The 19,053-nt window shown below is 37.9% G+C and overlaps 1 protein-coding gene across 1 annotated transcript in view; it reads right to left on the bottom strand.

The window, feature by feature from the left end:
• LOC143147443 (otoferlin) overlaps positions 1 to 17,587 on the bottom strand; it is a 36,486-nt gene extending 18,899 nt beyond the window's left edge. Inside the window, exons 1-26 of the mRNA XM_076312689.1 lie at positions 17,423 to 17,587; positions 17,204 to 17,345; positions 16,894 to 17,047; positions 14,889 to 15,057; positions 12,963 to 13,152; positions 10,451 to 10,709; positions 10,232 to 10,385; positions 9,737 to 9,786; positions 9,531 to 9,644; positions 9,369 to 9,434; positions 9,177 to 9,254; positions 8,723 to 8,806; positions 8,618 to 8,623; positions 8,548 to 8,575; positions 8,161 to 8,223; positions 7,382 to 7,687; positions 7,171 to 7,232; positions 6,939 to 7,089; positions 6,711 to 6,819; positions 6,594 to 6,608; positions 6,349 to 6,480; positions 5,871 to 6,297; positions 5,486 to 5,513; positions 5,274 to 5,345; positions 4,877 to 5,191; positions 1,530 to 1,859 (exon numbers count right to left, since the gene is read on the bottom strand). Coding sequence (XP_076168804.1) covers positions 1,530 to 1,859; positions 4,877 to 5,191; positions 5,274 to 5,345; positions 5,486 to 5,513; positions 5,871 to 6,297; positions 6,349 to 6,480; positions 6,594 to 6,608; positions 6,711 to 6,819; positions 6,939 to 7,089; positions 7,171 to 7,232; positions 7,382 to 7,687; positions 8,161 to 8,223; positions 8,548 to 8,575; positions 8,618 to 8,623; positions 8,723 to 8,806; positions 9,177 to 9,254; positions 9,369 to 9,434; positions 9,531 to 9,644; positions 9,737 to 9,786; positions 10,232 to 10,385; positions 10,451 to 10,709; positions 12,963 to 13,152; positions 14,889 to 15,057; positions 16,894 to 17,047; positions 17,204 to 17,345; positions 17,423 to 17,587 — 3,669 coding nt within the window. The remainder of the gene's footprint in view (positions 1 to 1,529; positions 1,860 to 4,876; positions 5,192 to 5,273; positions 5,346 to 5,485; positions 5,514 to 5,870; positions 6,298 to 6,348; positions 6,481 to 6,593; positions 6,609 to 6,710; positions 6,820 to 6,938; positions 7,090 to 7,170; positions 7,233 to 7,381; positions 7,688 to 8,160; positions 8,224 to 8,547; positions 8,576 to 8,617; positions 8,624 to 8,722; positions 8,807 to 9,176; positions 9,255 to 9,368; positions 9,435 to 9,530; positions 9,645 to 9,736; positions 9,787 to 10,231; positions 10,386 to 10,450; positions 10,710 to 12,962; positions 13,153 to 14,888; positions 15,058 to 16,893; positions 17,048 to 17,203; positions 17,346 to 17,422) is intronic.
• Between the last annotated feature and the right edge of the window lie 1,466 nt (positions 17,588 to 19,053).

The following is a 19,053-nucleotide window of genomic DNA, read 5'->3' as shown; positions in this document are numbered from 1 at the left end:
CCAATTCTGTCACTAATTAAAACGCGCAACGACTGTGAACGAAAGCGGTGGAATCTGACCTTGCTCCGAAATTTCAAAAGAGAATTTTCCTGCTCGAACTAGGGCTCATTTTAACCCAGCTGTTGTCGCATTTTTTGTTCGAAATATCTTATGCAGTTCATGCGTCGCACGTACCCTAAGCACAGATCGTGCTTGTCTACAATGATGATGTCTATGCAGGTGTCAATGCATCGAACCAAATTTGAAACACTCTATCTTGTAAAATTTTTCAAAATTTCCCAATCACTCTATCGATGTTCAATTCTTTCTCGCGAAATTTGGTGCACGTTTGGTCGACAATCTTAATTTTCGACACCTCGAGCCACGATTTCGATATTTGTCATTTTTCGCGATTTTACGTAGCAATGAAGGCGTAAATATTTACGTTGAAAATGTCATCAGTTTATCAATTTTTCCAAACTGACAGAACCAGTCTCGACGGATCATAGTTAATACGATAAAATTGAACGAAATTCCATCCATTTTCGCGTCCGACCACTGTAGGAATCCGAGTCGTGCGTACAGTGCAAATATGCTCGCGTCGCGTGCACGCGTGGAATTTAATTTGTTAACTATATTTGCCAATACGCGACATCGACAATTTTTTCCGAACAATCCGCAATGGATTCCCTTTCCGATGAAAAAAGATCAATCCAATTTATCGAGTAGCTTTTTTTCGATAGATTCTCGAGGAGAGTCCTTCTTTTGACGGTCACGGGAGTGTCTAGACCCTTAACCCTCGGGAGGGTTGATGGTTTGGGAGGGACGAGACAGACAAATGCAGGATCATTTCGATTCGCAAGCTTCTACTGTACGCAGATTTCAAACGGTACTAAATCTGAGGCAATTTGGTAAATTTCTCGAAATTTACGTCAAACTGAATCTATACGTTGGTAAAATATTGCACGATAATTGAAAAATAGTAAATAATTAAATAGTAGTAATTTCATCGAAGAAAACTATTAAAAACGATATAAATAACATTGAAAATTTCGAAGGATATAAAAGACTTCGAAACATTCTTTCAAAGTACTACTTCGCAGACACCGATGAATTAACCCTTTCCACTCGAAGCTTTTGTGCTACCAGAAACTAGCTTCTCGATGAAAACCTATAAATTAATTAAAAACGGAACATTTTCGTTTCAACATTTCGTATACATATGTTTATATCTTACAAGAAAGTAGTAATCTTACTTTCTCACAAGAAAGTAGTAATTGAAATTTTAATTTCAATTCCAAACCACGATGGTTCACCGAATCGGAGAGAAGTACACCGAATGAAGTGACGATCGAGGATCGCCTCTCGAGTGGAAAGAATTAAATCCCTTTATTCGTTATATTTCATACAAATTAATACAATTAATTCCCCATTTCCATAATTATCACCGGATATTACGTAAAGAAACCCCGTTAATAATTACGCAACTTTAAAAAAAAATGGAAAACAAATCTAACGACCAATTCGGTGGCTCCAGTGTTGATACATACCGCGTACTGAGTGTACTCGAGGAATTTCGGGAACGAGTGGATGCTCCTTTCGTGGTCCACCTTGTACCCGGGTGGAATCGTGGACCAGCACGCGTTAACGTACTCCGCGTTCCCGAGCCAGAGAAAAATCTCGAGCTTGCAAGCCACGTAATCGGTCCTGTTACAGTCCCGTGGATGTCTCACGAATACGTCCACCTTTTTACCGCACTTGGCGCCCCTCTCGGTCTCGTTCAGCGAGTAAATTATTTCGTCGGCCGGTAGCCGTGTACACGCCACGCGTCTCGTGCCGGCTATCATCCAAATGAAAACGTCCGGGAGACCGTGCTGCGGCTGGTAAATTCGTAATAAGCGCGTGTCATCCACGGGATGACGGATCCTCCATCGGAGCACTCGACGAATAAGAGAAAAAAAATGCCCGCGTTCGAGTATTCCAGGAATTCCAGATTTTCCAAGAGGAACGGAACGCGTTGTCTCGCCGCGATCCCCTTGGACTCGCGTTTGCAAAATCTTCGCGAACGCCGTTAGAACGCGGAGAAAGGAGAAAGCTGGAAAGTTTTACGGTTTCGTTCGCCTCTCTCGTAAATCACTTTCTTAGACACACTCGCGGAGGTAACCGCGGCAACTTTCCACTGTCTGGGGATTCTCTACTTTGCGCGAGACGATACCGAGCGGGGAAAATGGAAGAAGAGAGGAACAACGATGGATAGAAATTAGAGATTTCTACGCGAGCTACGCTTAGGTACGAGAAGATCGATCCGATCGGAAATAGCGTCATCGGGGTTGATCTTTCATCGCGATCGTTGACTCGTTCGTAGAGTTCGCGAATCAATTTTTATCCGGGTGATCGTATTCGAGTAATCGTACACGGACGAATAAATATTTGCTGGTAGTATTTGCGCGGTAGTACACGGGGTGTGCAGGGTGTACTATATTTATGGAATTTGCGCGTGGTGTCTTGGTAACGCGCGTGGAAAGTTCACCGTGTCGCGGATCTAAGATCTGTTGTTTCGTTAGAGGAACGGGAACTCCTAATCCCAAGAAATTGTTAAAATTGTTAATCGTGTAATTATTGGATCGTTTGGAAAGTTATTTTGTTTTCCAAAATGGAGAATGTATAATTTAATGAAATGTTTATACACTCTAAAAAAATCGTGTTTCATTTTCACCAGAAGAAATGAAATGACTTGAGGAACAACCCAATAAAATGTATGGAACGAAAGATCGAATAAATATTAAATCGTAAAAGGCAGAAACTTCCGCTTGAAAGAGGTAAGGTTAACTCTGAGATTTTCCAATCGAGTATGTAATCGAATTCGTGACAACGATTCTCGTATTACAACGTCTCGACAGCCACAGAACGTAATTATTGTACACGAGGGTTGTTTCTGTGAGTGTTGCACAATTAACTTCAGGAATTTTTTGTATATTATCGTGTGTCGTGTAGCATAGCACTCGTGGATCTAGAAGCTTTCATTTATCATCACATTGATCCGAAGATCACGAACAGATCTATCCCTCAACAGTCATTCCTCAAATTCTCTCTTAAATCATTTTTGCTTCCAAAGTTTAACCCATAATTGGTAAGATGGAGTCCGACAGACCCCAAAGAATTTCGTTATCGTGAAAAATTCAATTTGTTCAGTTTCTTAAGAAATTGATAAGAGTGATTCGCAACATCAGGTTTCCCTGTTCTCAAAAATACCCACAGATATTTAAAACGTTATACGATCTCCTGGATACTCCATTATATCGTACACGCGACGAAATAACCAGCACATCGGTCAAGTGTTGACGCAGCTCGGAAAATTAGCTTAATAAAAATCATAAACAGGGGTAGAAACGTTATTACCCTCAAAACTTGGGTACACAATCCCCTTACTGTTCCATACAGGGGCAACCCATATTCAGGCATTTGTCGTCCCGTGACACGAGCTTTTGCAACCCCTCGTCAAAGAGTGGCGCCGTCAAGGTACCCAGTTAGTTGTTGACTCCATTCATGAGGTCCTCGTCGGTCTCAAAGCGCCGGGTGGCCGGCCAGACATTCATTTTGTCGAAGAGATGGTAATCGTCCGAGCTTTAATGGCGTTGGTCAAAAATCTCTCGGTTGAGCTGCTCGAGTAAAGCTTTTGTGCGAGCTGCAGCTTTGGTGGCCCGTTGTCCCGCTGGAGAACCACGACCTTAGTAATCGTTTCTCGTTTTCTGTTTTTCATAGAGGCCTAAAGTTTCAGCTACATTTAACGACAGGCCTCAAACATTATCGTGGATCGAACGAACTTTAACAAAATTTCCTCGAGGTGCTGGATGACTGGCTAGTGGGAGTGGCGACAACAGGATCCATGTTTACTGGATGGCACAAGTACACAGTCGAACAACACTGACTGTGGGTGGATGTTTAGAGAGATATCACTTTACCGCGATGAACGTGTCTTTATGGCAACTGGTTTATTTTTACCAGCGAGAGATCGATTTTGGAAATGGTTTCCCTTCTTCGAGCGAAATGTACGAAGAAAATTGATTTTGTTATTATTTACACCATCGTGAAGAGACTTAGGATATCGATGGTGCAACCAAGAAGAAGGTGATTCTACGTGAAGAATAAGTCGAAAATATAGAATAAAATTTGTTGTACAATTAATTATCTAGGTCGTTTACAAATAACGTTAATATCGTACCTAATGTTGATTCTTCATCCACATTGTGTGCTATGACACTGTTTGCTTATACAGGGTTAATATATACATGAAAATAACCTACGTAATTCGTAAAGTTCACTTTATTAATGGAGAAACTGTTAAAAATGTACTGTACACCTAACTGTGCTCCCCGAATTAAATAAAAACGTTTTTTCCTAATTTTGATGACAAATGCGTTACCACTGCATAAATTGCGCCATCAGTCCAACCAGGACATAGTTAAATCCATAGGTACTCGGAGAATAGTCAAAGTCAATTTTCTCGAACGAACAAATTCAACTCTATATCTTCGATTGATCATTTTATACTTAGACATTGGTTTCTTGGTTATACCATCGATACTAGGACACTCTGTATTTATATATCTCTATATTTATACGTGTACGAAGATCTCGAGCACGAGCAGTGCAAGAGGAACACGAGACCACCGCGCAAATACACCACGTGCATACATTCATACGCAAGAACCTTTACCCGAACAAGCTTCAAGCCGGATAAAAATGTATCCACGATTCAGGAATAATAAGTTATTCGTTATCTGGATGAAAAAAGCGCCCTCGGTGAAATTCCATCGTTTCTTCGCCGATCCTGCGAGAGTTTCTCTAACAAAAAAAAAAAAGGAAAGTTTGCCTAGAAGCATGAAACTCCACTTACATCTTCCCGCAACTTCTTGAGTTTGCTCAGATATTGGTAAGCGTGCGCCATCGCGATCCTCGTGTAATGATTACCGGGTAGTTGCCCGTTGATCTTGATCCTTTTCAGTATGTCCTCGATTACGTTGCGGCACAGGTTCACGCGATGTCGATCCAATTTCGTGGTGCCGCCGTCGTCGTCGTATCTGCCCGTGTCCAGCGTGTGCAAATAACGTACACAGTGACACTTGAGATCGCGAACAGTCTCGTTGTAGCGCTTGTAAGTCTCCGGGTCGTCCAGCATCGCAAGACCCTCCAGTTCCTCCAACTTTCGCTCCTGTCATCGGTGAATGAACATTATTATTGAATCGTCGCTCCAGTTCGGAAACGAACTTCGTCCAGCTTCTCGTACTATATACACGAGACCGACTCGGGATCGTATGAAATGTTTCTTTAATACGGGCACAGAAGTTCCTCAGCCAAGCGGCGAGCTTAACGACGTTTTATCATTTTAAAGCGCCGATGTCGTTCAATTTCCAGCAACTTGGAACGCGTTTGCCTCCGAAGTTTCCCATTCGAAATTCACGAACCCCGGTGCAACAGTTGTAATCCATAATTATCGATTGATTACAGGTGCTTGCAAAGTTGTAGTTAAAGTACTAGTATTACGGTTAGAGAAGGATATAATAGTAAAAATGTGATACATTATTTATCTGTTTATTCTAATGTCCGTTTTAAAATAAAAATCGTTTTTATAGTAGTATCTTCGAATTGGTAATGTATCGAATCTAATAAACAGATCAATCGTACACAGAGACACATTGTCCAATAAATAAATCGTACCAAGAAGGGTTAAACCTAAGGACACCTTACATAAACAAAATGATCGTAAATATTTTTCTTTTGCTGTATTCAAATGTCTTTAAAAATTGTACTCTTTGCTGTATTTATACGATCTGGAGAACTCGTTGTTTAATTTAACTGGATCGTGAACATTTCATCCGCGTTAAAGCGACCCTGATCGTTTATCTTCCGCTGATAATAAATTTTGAGAAACGAGTGTCCTCGATATGTCTCGCTGCAAAGTATTTTTATCATTTAGCGACCAATTACGCGGGACACGCCGTCTGGGAAAGCTGCTCCTTCTATAATCATAAATCTCCATCGTTGATCGGTTCGTTAAAAGTTTCCGCTCGGCAAAGTGTAAAGGAAAGGACACATCGTCGAGTAAGGAACCATTAGTGCTTACGAGGAAATTAGCCATGAAAAGCAAACTGTTGCTATTGTGCATCCTCCACTCGAGATTGGGCCACCAGGACTTGACGTACAGGCACGGTTTTCTCGAGCCAAGTGGCAGATAATTATATTTGCCATCCAGCGATCCGGTCAGCCGCGGCGTGGTACCGCTCTCGAATTCCGGCCTCCGCTCTGGCATCCGGTTTCCTGTTGAAAATTAATCCGATTTCACCGTGGGCATCCGCGCGTGGCGCAAACCCCCCGGTGTATTAACCCTTTCGCTGCTAACGACGACTATGGTCGTCCGCAAAACGATAGGTGAACACGAACGACGACCGCGATCGTCCTCGATTCGAAGCATGCGCGACACAAAAATCGTTACACCGAACACTTTCGAAACGATCATGCTCGAAACGATAGTTTCCTCGAGAAATCATTTTTGGAAGTAGTAATCTCGTTCGAAAATAATAAATAGTACACTCGAGGGAACGAATTAACGATACGGTACGTCTGTATGGCTGTAATAATAGTATTGGAAATTTTTGTCGAAAACGAGTATGTAATTTTATGGAACGTTTATTGGAGGCTGTTGAAGTAAATATATTGGACTACGTATTTACCAAATTTTATTAAAAAATTTTGATTTCTGCAAAAGTTGTATCGAATCGTCTGGATTACTGGGAAAAATTCATATAGTTTGAAGTGTAGAAACAAGGGGGTTTGACGTATCTGTATTACTCAGAATTGTTAACAATGCGAAACTGTAGTGTTAATATTGTACCGATAGGAAATGTCGGAAAATAGAAATTTGAAGGCCTTATTTTTCTAATTTTATTCGATTTTGTCACTATCTTCTTCACCGGTGTAACTTCGTACAATTGACCGTAATTTTTATAGAAATGAAAATTTTTAGATAAAATTTCGTAGATTTGTAGTTCGATGTATGTACTCTTACTTGATAAGTAAAAAGACAAATACTGTAGTGAAGGTGACTTTACGCTGCACAGCCATAACTTTTATAGAAATTCGAATTTTTAGTGAAAATTTGGTAGATTTGTCGTTCGACGTGTGTACTTTTACTTAATAAGTAAAAAGACAAATACTATACAGTCACAAGGTGACTTTACGCTACGCAGCCATAACTTTTATAGAAATTCGAATTTTTACCAAAAATTTCGTAGATTTATCATTCGACGTGTGTACTTTTAACTAACGGATAAATATTCGTTGAAACTGTATGCGCGTTTTCGATAAAAATTTCCGAATGCCACCTGGTTTTTCACTCGATCACCCAATTCTTCCTTAACAAGCGACCGAGGAGTCGCGTTGTAGTTGAAGTGGATAACTCGAGTGGCGGCAGGAGTTGCCAATTGTTGACTGTCGTGAAAGAATCATCGAAGAAAATATTCACGAATGTAAGTCCAATACCGTTGATGTTGTCCTCGAAGCACTGGCTATGCGGGAATTGTCTGTTGCCAGCGTTTCCGAGGCTAACCTCGAAGCTTATCGATTTCGTCCAAAATTTGCGCCGATCGATCATGCTCGCGTCGTATAACACCGCGACCAGATAATAATCATCCGTTGACCACAAGCGTTCCTTTTGAAACAGAGAATAATCGAGTCACTGTCAATGTTCGTTAATCGAATCGATCGCTACCGCGATCGCAATACGTCGATAACGAAAACGGAAAAAACAAATAGTTGCAGCGAATTTTTAACGATATTGGTATTCAAAAATTGTCGATAAAACGTATTCGTCGACGAAATCCGTTATATTATATTTTAACGTTTTCCATCGATTCCATCTTGGAAAAAAAACGGGTCGAATCGACGCAGACACGAGCGATCCAGATTTTTTGTATTTATTTAAAAATTTCTCATCCTCGACCCAGTTGGTGCACCTTGCTCTTTTCGGTTCATTTTTTCTACTTCAAACTGTGCGTCCCCGTCTATTAAGGATCACCGTTGCTTTGATGTTTTAAACGTTCGTTCGAGGATGTAAATTGTCGAGATTTTAAATTTTCGATTCATCCGGGATGTCTCAAGACGAAGTCGTGGAAGGCTTTAAACCGTTTTTGTTATCACTTTGCGGTAATTACCCGGTGACGGTGAATATTGCACGAACGTATTACCCTACGTTACCTAGACGTTGAATTTGTCACGTTAATACCATAATCATGACGTACGTTCAATGCATCGGTTGACGACGTTTCGAGATATATACATGTAATTACGTTTACGAGTGAATCGTTTAAGAACGATTCGGTGTACGTCTAGCCGTCTTTTCAACGTTTTCGTTTCCGCATAACTGGTTTAATTACCGCGAGAATTTACGTAACTAGTTGCATCGATATCGATCGTGAATAGAAGTCACGTTGTGCCGAAGGATTAAAAACAAATCGTTACACATAGATGCAGTATCGCGAGAAGAGATCGTTGAACGACCCGAGGTCACACTGGGTGCACTTTATACGTCATCTGTCTACTGCCTGTACGCAGAAAATGAAGTATGGCGACGAATTAATACCTGTCACTGGAGGAACGAAATATCGCGGTTCTGGATTTATCACTGACAGTTGTCGCGAAAGTATTGGGTCATTTTGTCAAACCAGTACGTTGCACAAACTTTCACTAGGTTAAAGGATTTCCACAAACGCGACGTATGTAAATTAATTCGTGAGCGGGAGGAGATGTAACAAAATAATCCAATACGGATCTGAATGCCAATCATTCATATTCGTCAACTTTGTTGGAAAAAATTTGTCGAAAGTATATTAACGATAAGTAATATTAGTAGTAATACATCAAATTTGATGTAAAAAAAAAGAAAAAAACTTTTTACAGTGACAGATAAAAATACAAAGGAAAGAATAATCTTAATCGAAAATACCGATGAATTATGCGTTTTTAAAAGTTCCTGTCAATTCGAGCCTTTATTTAATTGCTCTCGTGAAATTTGAAGTTTCGCGAATAAATTCTCGCAGCAACGTAAAGTACATATCTTGTACGTGTTGACTTTTATCCGACACGATTTGTAAAATATGAATAGTTACAGAGAGATATATTTTCTGTTACATATTGGTTACAAAGTGAGTCCGACCATGCGCGATCCATCACCCCTTGCTGGTTTACGGTTCGTGTTTCTCTGGCACTGTGGTCGCATGCTATCATACATTTTGTACATCTTTATTTAATATATGAATTATTTTGAAATTTGTAGCAGCGAAAATAATTGGGATTAAAAATTGCAGAAAGATAGACAAACTGAATAATTTCACTCAAGACTCTCCGGATACATTACTATTGATTTAATTAAATAAAGCTCGAAATTGTTCTTCTTATACCTACGTAGGGAATGGATCGAATATATCGGTGAGAACTTTTTTTAACCAAATTAGTGGAACATTCGATATAAAAAATATCTCATTTCTCATGCTTACTTTCGCGTCAGCGAAAACAACGAATATCTGCGAGGTATTCGTGATAAATGAAGCGACCTATATCTGTGCCTTCTATTTTTACGAATGAAATGTACCAAGAACATAAAAGTGGGTCTAAAATAATCAGCAACATGCAGTAACTTACATTCGTGTTTCGACCGTGCGTTGGAGTACTCCCCGGTGTATTTAGAAAGTTATTGCCATACAACTCAAAAATATTTGACAGTTCTATAAACAACGCAAGATTGACAGTTTTCTAAAATATACGCAAGAAAAAAGAAAAACACACAGCGTGATGTAACGCAATCGATCGCTTCGTGTTCTCAATGTTGCTCCAAACGCGTCAGAAAATTTCGTAAAATTTCACACACATCGAAAAGTTAAAAATAGCGATCCCGTAGATAAACATCTCGAAATTGACAAAATTATTAATCGAGTTCAACGAGTTTCAGCTTTCTAAAATTCTCAAGATATCTTAAATAACAATTTGTCGACGATATTAATTCTACAACAAATCGCTGTCACTTGATTCGCCGGAAAAGTTACAAAAGAAAGTTACTCCAATATTGTCCATGCACGGTGAAAAATATAGTAAAATATTAAACACGAATGGACATTTAATCCAGATATACATCGCTTGCGTCGCATTCTAAACGCGTGTACACATATTTTCCCTCTCCCGTGATAAATATTCTTTAAACTGTCCTCGTTGCGTACTCTGTAAAATTATAAATCATTTTCACGTCGCGCGAGAGGAGCTCTTTTAATCCGGCGAAAAATATCCAAAGAAATACGGTCGAAACGCAAACGCAATTTCCTGTCCTGGGTGGTCGTCTTATTTTCATTTTTATCCGGCTAGACGAATTCTAAACGTTTTGTTCGTTTAACTGGCAAAGTCCCGCCAAAGGACGGAATAACACAGGAAGTCGATGCAGGGTTTCCCGTTAGAAAAGAAAAGCAATCGTAACTGGCGTACCTCGATGATAGGAACCGTATCCTCTGTTTCAACGGCGATTTTCGTTGGCGCTTCTGGGTCATCCATTTCCGTTTTTAGGGAGAGAAGGACTCGGCCACGATAGAGGGGGAGAGCTGACGAGCACTTGCCGAAACAGTTGTTCCTCTCTACGGAGCTGCAGCCATAAAAGTGAAGAAACGATGGTCCGAAAGTCGGCAGGAAACCTTATAAAGGCGACAGGGCGATACATCAGGATAGTTTATATTTCACAGCTCCTCGCGGGAGAACCGAATGCCTGTCTCGAATCACTCTTTATCTTTTTTTCTCACGTCACCGGGCCAATTTCTCTCCGAGACCTCATCGCTAAGTAACGATGCTCTATTTATACAACTTTAATACCAGATCGACCTTTTAGGATCCCGTTTGGAAAACCGTTGATTACTCTTTGCAGTAACGCACGATCGGAGAATATTTTGTAAATATACTCGAGGTGAAGTACCCTCGAAATGTAACAGAACTTTTTGTAAGCGTGAAATCAGTAAGGAGTTAGAATACTCGTTTGATCGTGTCGAGAGAATACTGTAGAATTATTCAATTCGACGATTTATCGGCAATTTTAAGATCCTCTAGAAATTACACGGACCCTTAAGAAATTATTGGGTTTTATCTTTATAATAGAAAAGAGTACCAGTGTTTTATTTTTTTTATATTTTCATCTTACCTCTTTACACATTATTGTATTGGAATGAATCACGTTTTACGATTTCGTTTAACGTGTCTAATTATTATTTACCAAACCGTAGTGGAACTTTTGTACTTTTTCAAATTATTCCATCGTCGATCGATAATTTTATTTCTATCGTAAAATTCTCGTTTCTGGACATAAAAAAGGACCTAGAACAGAAAGAGTTGCACGAGAAATCTAATATGCGCGAATTGTTTCGCAAATTAAACATTTCGTGTTTCCGAACACTTTATCGATAATAACGCCGAACGGCTATACATTTTGGCAATTTTTTTTTTTATTTTAATTTTGCGCCAATTTCGCAATCGCCCCTTGCCCGAAACTTGGTCGAGTTACTCGTCCAGGTAGGAAAGAATTTAAAATACAAACAGACCGGGACAAACAGGACCGCTTAATCAACGTTTCGTTTGCAGCTGGTTGTTTGAGTTTCGTTTATGCCACAGTTCGGTCTTTTTATTTATTTCCGCCTCTTTGATTCGGTTCTACTTTACGGGTCATCGCTGTTTTTCGATGGATATTTCCCGTTTGTGTCGTTCCACGACTTCCCTGTGCGCGATCGACACCCATTAATGGGAAAATATTTTCAAAATCCGATGGAACCTCTTTTATTCGAATTAACAAACGTGTCCGCGTGTTCAATTAAAGGGATTCTCACCGAACGAAACATTCAATTACCCTTAGTCAATCGTCGTATACGAAGTTACAACTTTAACAAGAAATCGATGTCGAATTTCGAATAAATTTACCATTTACTCTTACCCGTCAAATCGCACAAACCTTTTAACTAAATCAAACGAACGAATTCGGTCTTTTGGTATCTCGAATCAATTTAATCTCTTCCCCTGGTGCAATGGACGCTTAGTATAATTTTAATAATATTTTTTCAGAGATAGTATCGATACTTTCTTCGATACAACATATTTTTATTAATATTACTTATCTCGTGCTTCTGCAATCCACGATTTACTTCGATAGAAACAAAATATTTTCCCTGTTATTATTTTCCCAATTATAATCAATCGACTATGAAATCGAGAATTTAAATTTATAATTTAAGAATTGTAAAGGTAGAAATCATCTCCACAAAATAACATTTCGACCTAAGTTTAATGAGGCATCGACCAAGATATTTGTTAACATTGTTACAGACTAATGTATCTCGTGCATAATTTAAAGAGAAATTTCAATATTTTAACTAAATCAAACGAACGAATTTGGTCTTTTGGTATCTCGAATCAATTTAATCTCTTCCCCTGGTGCAATGGACAATTTTAATAATATTTTTTCAGACATAATAATCGTCGTTTCTTCGATACAACATATTTCTATTAATATTACTTATCTCGTGCTTCTGCAATCCACGATCTACTTTAATAGAAACAAAATATTTTCCCTCTTATTATTTTTCCAATTATGATCAATCTATTATAAAGTCGAGAATTTAAATTTATAATTTAGAAATTCCAAAGGTAGAAATCGTCTCCGCACAAAATGCCATTTCGACCTAAATTTAACGAGGCATCGACCAAGATATTTGTTAACATTGTTACAGATTAATGCATCTCCTGAATATTTTAAAAAGTAATTTCAATATTTCATCTTCGTGACCGATACATGGGATTTAAAATAGGTCACATTCTACTTGAACAGGAAGAAGACGTTAGCAACATTTGTATACGTTAGTGTCGGGTACTTTATGATACGACATAAGTTAACACGGTTTATGGCTTACCATACTCTCCGGAGTTTGATATCTTGCTCATATCGAGGATGTAAGAAGCCACCACACACGTTCGACAGCTGTTAATACGGTGCTTTATGGCGATTCTGACGCGCTGGCATAGGGACGGAAACATTTCCTTGAACGTAATTTTCTCGTTAAATCTCGGCCCGTACGTCTGCCATGCTTCGCTCGTCGAACCCTGTAAGTGTTCATAATAATTACTAATTGCGTACACGTGTACACCGATCTTCGACTCAAGGCCTGTTCGAATACACGGAAAAGGGATACGCGAGCACTCTGTTAACCAATTTTCCCATTAAATAAATTTCTTCCGCGATGAAAAGGGCATCGACCACCCATGTGTAAACAAAACGAAAATTTGAGACTTTATCGACTGTTTGGATTATATTCGGTTCTTCGAAAAGTCATTTTATTTTCCAAAATGGAGAATATACAATTTAGTAAAATGTTTGTACACTCTAAACAAAATCGTGTTTCATTCTCACCGAAAAGAAACGAAATGACTTTCCGAACAACCTAATATTTCGTGTTACTTCGATTAATATTATTAATCTATCTTCGTTTCTTTGTTACACGGATTTTACTATCTCTGTGAAACAAAGTAGAGAATATTCTGTAAAATTGAATTGCGCGTGCAAGAATTATAACAATCAGGAATCAAGCTTAATCGTAATGAGAAGCTTTCCTACTAATTGGAAGTTTACAGAATGAAAATGAACAAACGCTAAGAATACAATTTGTAAATAATACTCTATCGAGTCAAGACCCGACGACGTTAATAAATAACTTTGTTACGAGCACAGAATAATGGTACGTAAATTAATGCAATTAAAACGACTGTAATTTCAAGCAGCACGATCGTATCATTCGCAACACTATTGCGTTTACTAATATTTTGTTCGCAATTCAGAACCGTAATGATTTCAACAATCTTGAATTTCTTTCGTCGATAAATTATCCGTGCAACTCGCAGCGGCCCAAAAATAAGTGGCCGAATTTCGTCAAAGTTTAAATCAAAGTCACCTTGACTTCTTTAAATGGAACCGTGTCATTCCTTTTTTTCGGTACTGTCAATGAATATGAAGTTACCCGCCACGCATTTATTTTTATACCCTCTTCAACACCGAGTGAAAGAAATTATACAGGCCTTCATATTCCAAAGACAAATAAATTTTCAACACGATCGTGACTTGGAACATTTCAGCGAGCATCGTTACGTCGAACAAGCACAATACATACAATACCGAATATAAATGTTCGACACAATGAAACAAAATTCAGCAAACAGAGGATACAAATAATAAGCAAACACGAAAATAATATTAAACCAACCGGTAACAACGAAAGTAAACAATACACGGTACGTTCAATCGTGATAAATACCGGTTATTTTAATCGTAAAATTGAACGAGATGAAACAAAAATTAGGAAACCGAGAACACGTACAAAAATAAACGAAACGAAGGTAAACAATAAAAGCGAATAAAATAAACGACCAAGGTGGACAATATACCAGATTATTCGTTATGGATAGTGTATACAGTTCGAGACCGAATTTGATGTACTTTAAACTAAAAGTTAACGAATGAAAAATATAGATCGATCGATAAAATAATAAATAGAAAATAACGAGCGATATACACCGCTGGTGGTGTTTCGTTATTGTTGTACCAGACGCGCTCAAACAGTACAAGCTGTTGTTTCGAAAAGGAAAAAAAAAAGAAATAGTCCACGCGCGACCATAATCTACTCGATCGTGTATCGAAATGATCGAACGAGTCACATCGATAACGAAAATGGCCACTGGCGCGTAGTTGAAAAAGTTCGGGAACATTCGTCGCGTAATAAATATTTTTACCACAGCCGTCCGTTAACGTTCCGAGGCGCGCCGGTTTTATTTATGGCTAAACGTACTTTCATCCCGGCGAACGATATCTGCACGTACGGCTTGATATTTTCGAAATCGCTTTTCATGCACACGCTGCTCATGTCTGGTAGCCCGTCCGCTCGATAAATCGCGAACACGTAGCGAGCGTGTTGCCTGAACGGCAGGGACTCACCACCGACCGGCAGCAAGAGGTTCCTGTAATCGTTCGATTATCATTAATCGCTCGTCGCCCTAATAATTCGGGATCCGGCCGACCGATTCCACGAATCGATTCCGCGACACGCGACAGGGTACACCGACCAACGTTAAAATGGATGCTGGTACCTAGGGAACGTTTTCCATACCAATACGGGGGATCGAAGGGCACGGGGGCCTCAATATCTATGCAGATGAACCGTTACGCCGCGAAACTACCAAGGAAATAAGTGAAAACTTACCCGACACTACGAAACCTGAAAACGGGTCTAAGAAACGCTGACGAGTCGATTAAACGTACGCGTCTCGTCGCGAATGTTTCGATGCTTTTCTAGCAGGGTATTTAACGAATACGATTACATAGAACTGTGATATGTGTCACGTGGTGTTGAATTGCAGCGAGGAATTTTTTCATCGCGTTTCACCGGGGAGAAATACACGTGAAATTTAACGCTTTTGTATCGACGATTTGTGAATAAAAATTGAAATTCAACACGTGGCGCGTTATTGAGGAAAGATAAACGAAATTTTGAGTGAAAGTATATAGTCAGTTTATTTTTATAGTGGTTGCGTTTTAATTTATGAACGGAGATTGAAATTCGAAACAATTTGTTAACGTGTTTCTATGGAAATGTAGAGAAATTTATTGTATAGAAATTTAGGCAAAGTGTAGTGGCTTATATTTATAGAAATTTTATTTTAATTTATATAGACGTAAGCTATTGTTATATATGCGTATGCTTATTTTTTATATAATACATTATTTTTATATATTTTATATTTCCTTATAGAATTATAAGTCAAAGAAACACACGTGCCAGATTAAAAATGTTGCGTTTAAATTTTCATTCCCAAACCGCTGACGCAAATAAAACCACTAAATTTTGTTTGTATACTGCAACGATACAATGGTGTTATTTCGATCGGTGTAACCTTGTAACGAGATATTCGAACGACGTTAAATGCTCGACGTAAATACGATTAACTGTAACTGGCAAACAATTGCACGCTTTTCTATAAATTTTATAGAACTGTATGTAAATTTATACTGCTGACTGTAAATTTTCAAATCCGCCACGAAGTTTGATACAGTAAATATTCGTTTACCTCTTAGTGCAAACTGCTGGAATATTATTGGAGACCGAATATCGATTTTGTGTATAATTTAGACACAACGGACGATTCAATTATTTTTTAATTGGATTTAATAATTGATCGCGTTAAAGTTTTATCGATTTCGAAGGCAGAGGTTATACTTCGCGAATACGAGCCGAGCTATGAAATTTACGCGAAAAATAGAGGCTGAGTATATTTCGGGAACGAAATTTACTATAATAAATATTAAACTACCCTTTAACGGGCCTAGTTCAAGTATTATTAATAACGGAATATTAATTCAACGTAGTAACGTCTTAATTGTTTGTTTTAATTTCATACAGAGAAAGTAGATACTATATTCCAACAATTAAAAATTGTAGCTAGAAATTCACGTAAACGATATTATAGAACAAATGGATAGTTAGAAATGAAATATAATATGACTATAGATTACAGTATTTTTTATAAGACTAGCTGAACGATAATAGGGTATCGAGTATCGATTTCGCGTGCAATTTTCACAGAATAAATGTTTCAATATTTTTCAACTTCACTGGTAAACATTTATAAATATCACGCTATACTGAACAATTTTATCGATACAGATAGTATCGATTTTATTTTACAAGGTATATATAAATTGAATCTATAAGAACGAGAAATTCTCAATTTTGAACATTCTAACATTACAATTAATACGTAATAGTTATTCTACATATATTTCAAATAACAAATTACCCTTCTATGTCATCCTCGCCTTCTGTCTCCGGATACACTTTCATTTTTTCCCCTTTTACATTAATTGCAATATTGCATTTGACGTAACCTTTGAGCTTTGTAGTAATATCCTTAGGGTCGGTTAACATAGCCCACTTATGATAATATTGATGATCTGTTCGAACAAATTTCTATAATTGCAATCTTCTTCGAAACAATGACTTTTAGGTAATACGATGTCTATCGATTTTCGATTATAATTTCATAATTGAACCAATCTAGTACAAATTTCGAAGTACAACGAGCATTGATTTTTAAATAATTCAATTACCTGGTTGCTCCCACACAAGTGCAATTTCGAAACTCGTGCTGCCGTGGAATTTCGAACGTAAAGTTGTTTTCAAATACACAGCAATCATGATTTTAGTACCCAACAGTTCGTCCAAGTTGCAGACCAGATCGAACACGAAATACTAAAAGAATCCATAAAAAAATAGTGGGACGAACACGATCAATAGAACCTCCGCGGATTGTAATTTTGCAATGTTACTTCGTTGTAAACTGGCACATCGGTTCTTTCGCGGACCACGGTTTTTCTCTTCTGGTTACCAACTTTAACCACGACCAAAGGATTCGCATTTTGCGGTAAATACCTCGCTTCCAGGATCGTTATGCAAATTTGATAAGAGCTAGGACGAAACCTCCTGGGATTCATCGTGACTCGATGGACTCGACATTTAACGTACTTCGGGTCTGTCAATATCGACAGCTTCGTTTGCAAATTTCAACGAACGTCACATACGTGTGTATATAACTGTTTATTTCGATGTTCAGTGTGGAAAATCACTCGACATTACGAGTATACACATATCGATGCATAGTTATCGGTTTAACTAAATAACATAACGTTTTTGTAATAAAATTTGAATATATATGTTTGCAGGTTTCGAATTTGAAATCTCTTGTATTTCTACTAAAAGTGAAGACAAGATGTAAGATAAACATATACGATGTAACGAACGGGGAGCGTAGGGGTTCTAAAGTCTTAGATAATTTAATTAACGTGATAAAGTTAGAATTTTATTTCGTCATTGATACAAAGAGCAATAAAAGGTCATCTTCATGGATAAAACTTACTGTTAGAATATTTTTCGAGATTAATAAAGATGGTAAAATCACTGACAAAGTACGAAGACAAAATCTGTACCATTTATTACCATTACCGATGGCACACTGCTTACGTTAAATATTGTTCTCAGAATCACCATATCATATATTCAAAGCGCTGCAAACTCACTGATATTTTGCCAGATTAGTATTTCAAATTTTGCGATATTAAGTAACACACGAAATGTCTATTTCTTTTCTCTTCTATCGATCTCCTACCTCGTCTATGACGATTGTAATTGCCAGTTAATTAATTAATTCTTATCATGTATAGTTGTAATTCCTACACATGGCAGGGCTGAATGTTTGTTCTAGTTAAAATCGATGACGTTCCAAGTGGAATATGAAGAGTAAAATATTAATTAATGTCTCCTCTGGCTCTTCAATCTATATAGTAGACACGATTTGTCTTTGACAACAATTTTTCCTCTAAGAAGAAATGAATTTAATGTTGGCTCTTTGTAATATAAATAGAATAGAACTTTTAATGTTAAAATATTTTTCTTGACCGTACTGCGGTAAACTACCGACGGATCAGCTCGTTCAGCGACACGAAAATATCTTGCCCTTTCAGCATAGGAACTGATATACCGACGTTGTAAAAGATCAGTTATTAACGCCCTCTACGTTTAAAGATGTGACGCTGGAAATCATACTCAACGCGACCATCGAAATTCGTATTATTAGCAAATTTAAGAATCTTGTCATTGTTATTATGAAGAAAGTTTAAATCGCAAGTTATGTACACATTTTGCGATCGTATGGGTACATGTATTTATGGCTGAAATTATTTTTGAATCCTATAATATGCCAAGATTTCATATTTAGATGAAAATAAACTTACCTCTCGAAAATTGATACAGTTCTTCTCGTTGCGAGAAGAAGACTGACAAATATTTACATCGCCACTTTAAGTTTCAGTACACTAACTTTACTACTATTACATACATTGTCTCAATTGACAAAAATTCATGTCCGATTTTTGACGGACATTTTGAATGACTAATAAATATA

The sequence above is a fragment of the Ptiloglossa arizonensis genome, chromosome 5, assembly GCF_051014685.1.
Source record: "Ptiloglossa arizonensis isolate GNS036 chromosome 5, iyPtiAriz1_principal, whole genome shotgun sequence".
Classification (NCBI taxonomy): Eukaryota; Metazoa; Arthropoda; class Insecta; order Hymenoptera; family Colletidae; genus Ptiloglossa; species Ptiloglossa arizonensis.
This window is presented reverse-complemented; position numbering and strand designations above follow the sequence as displayed.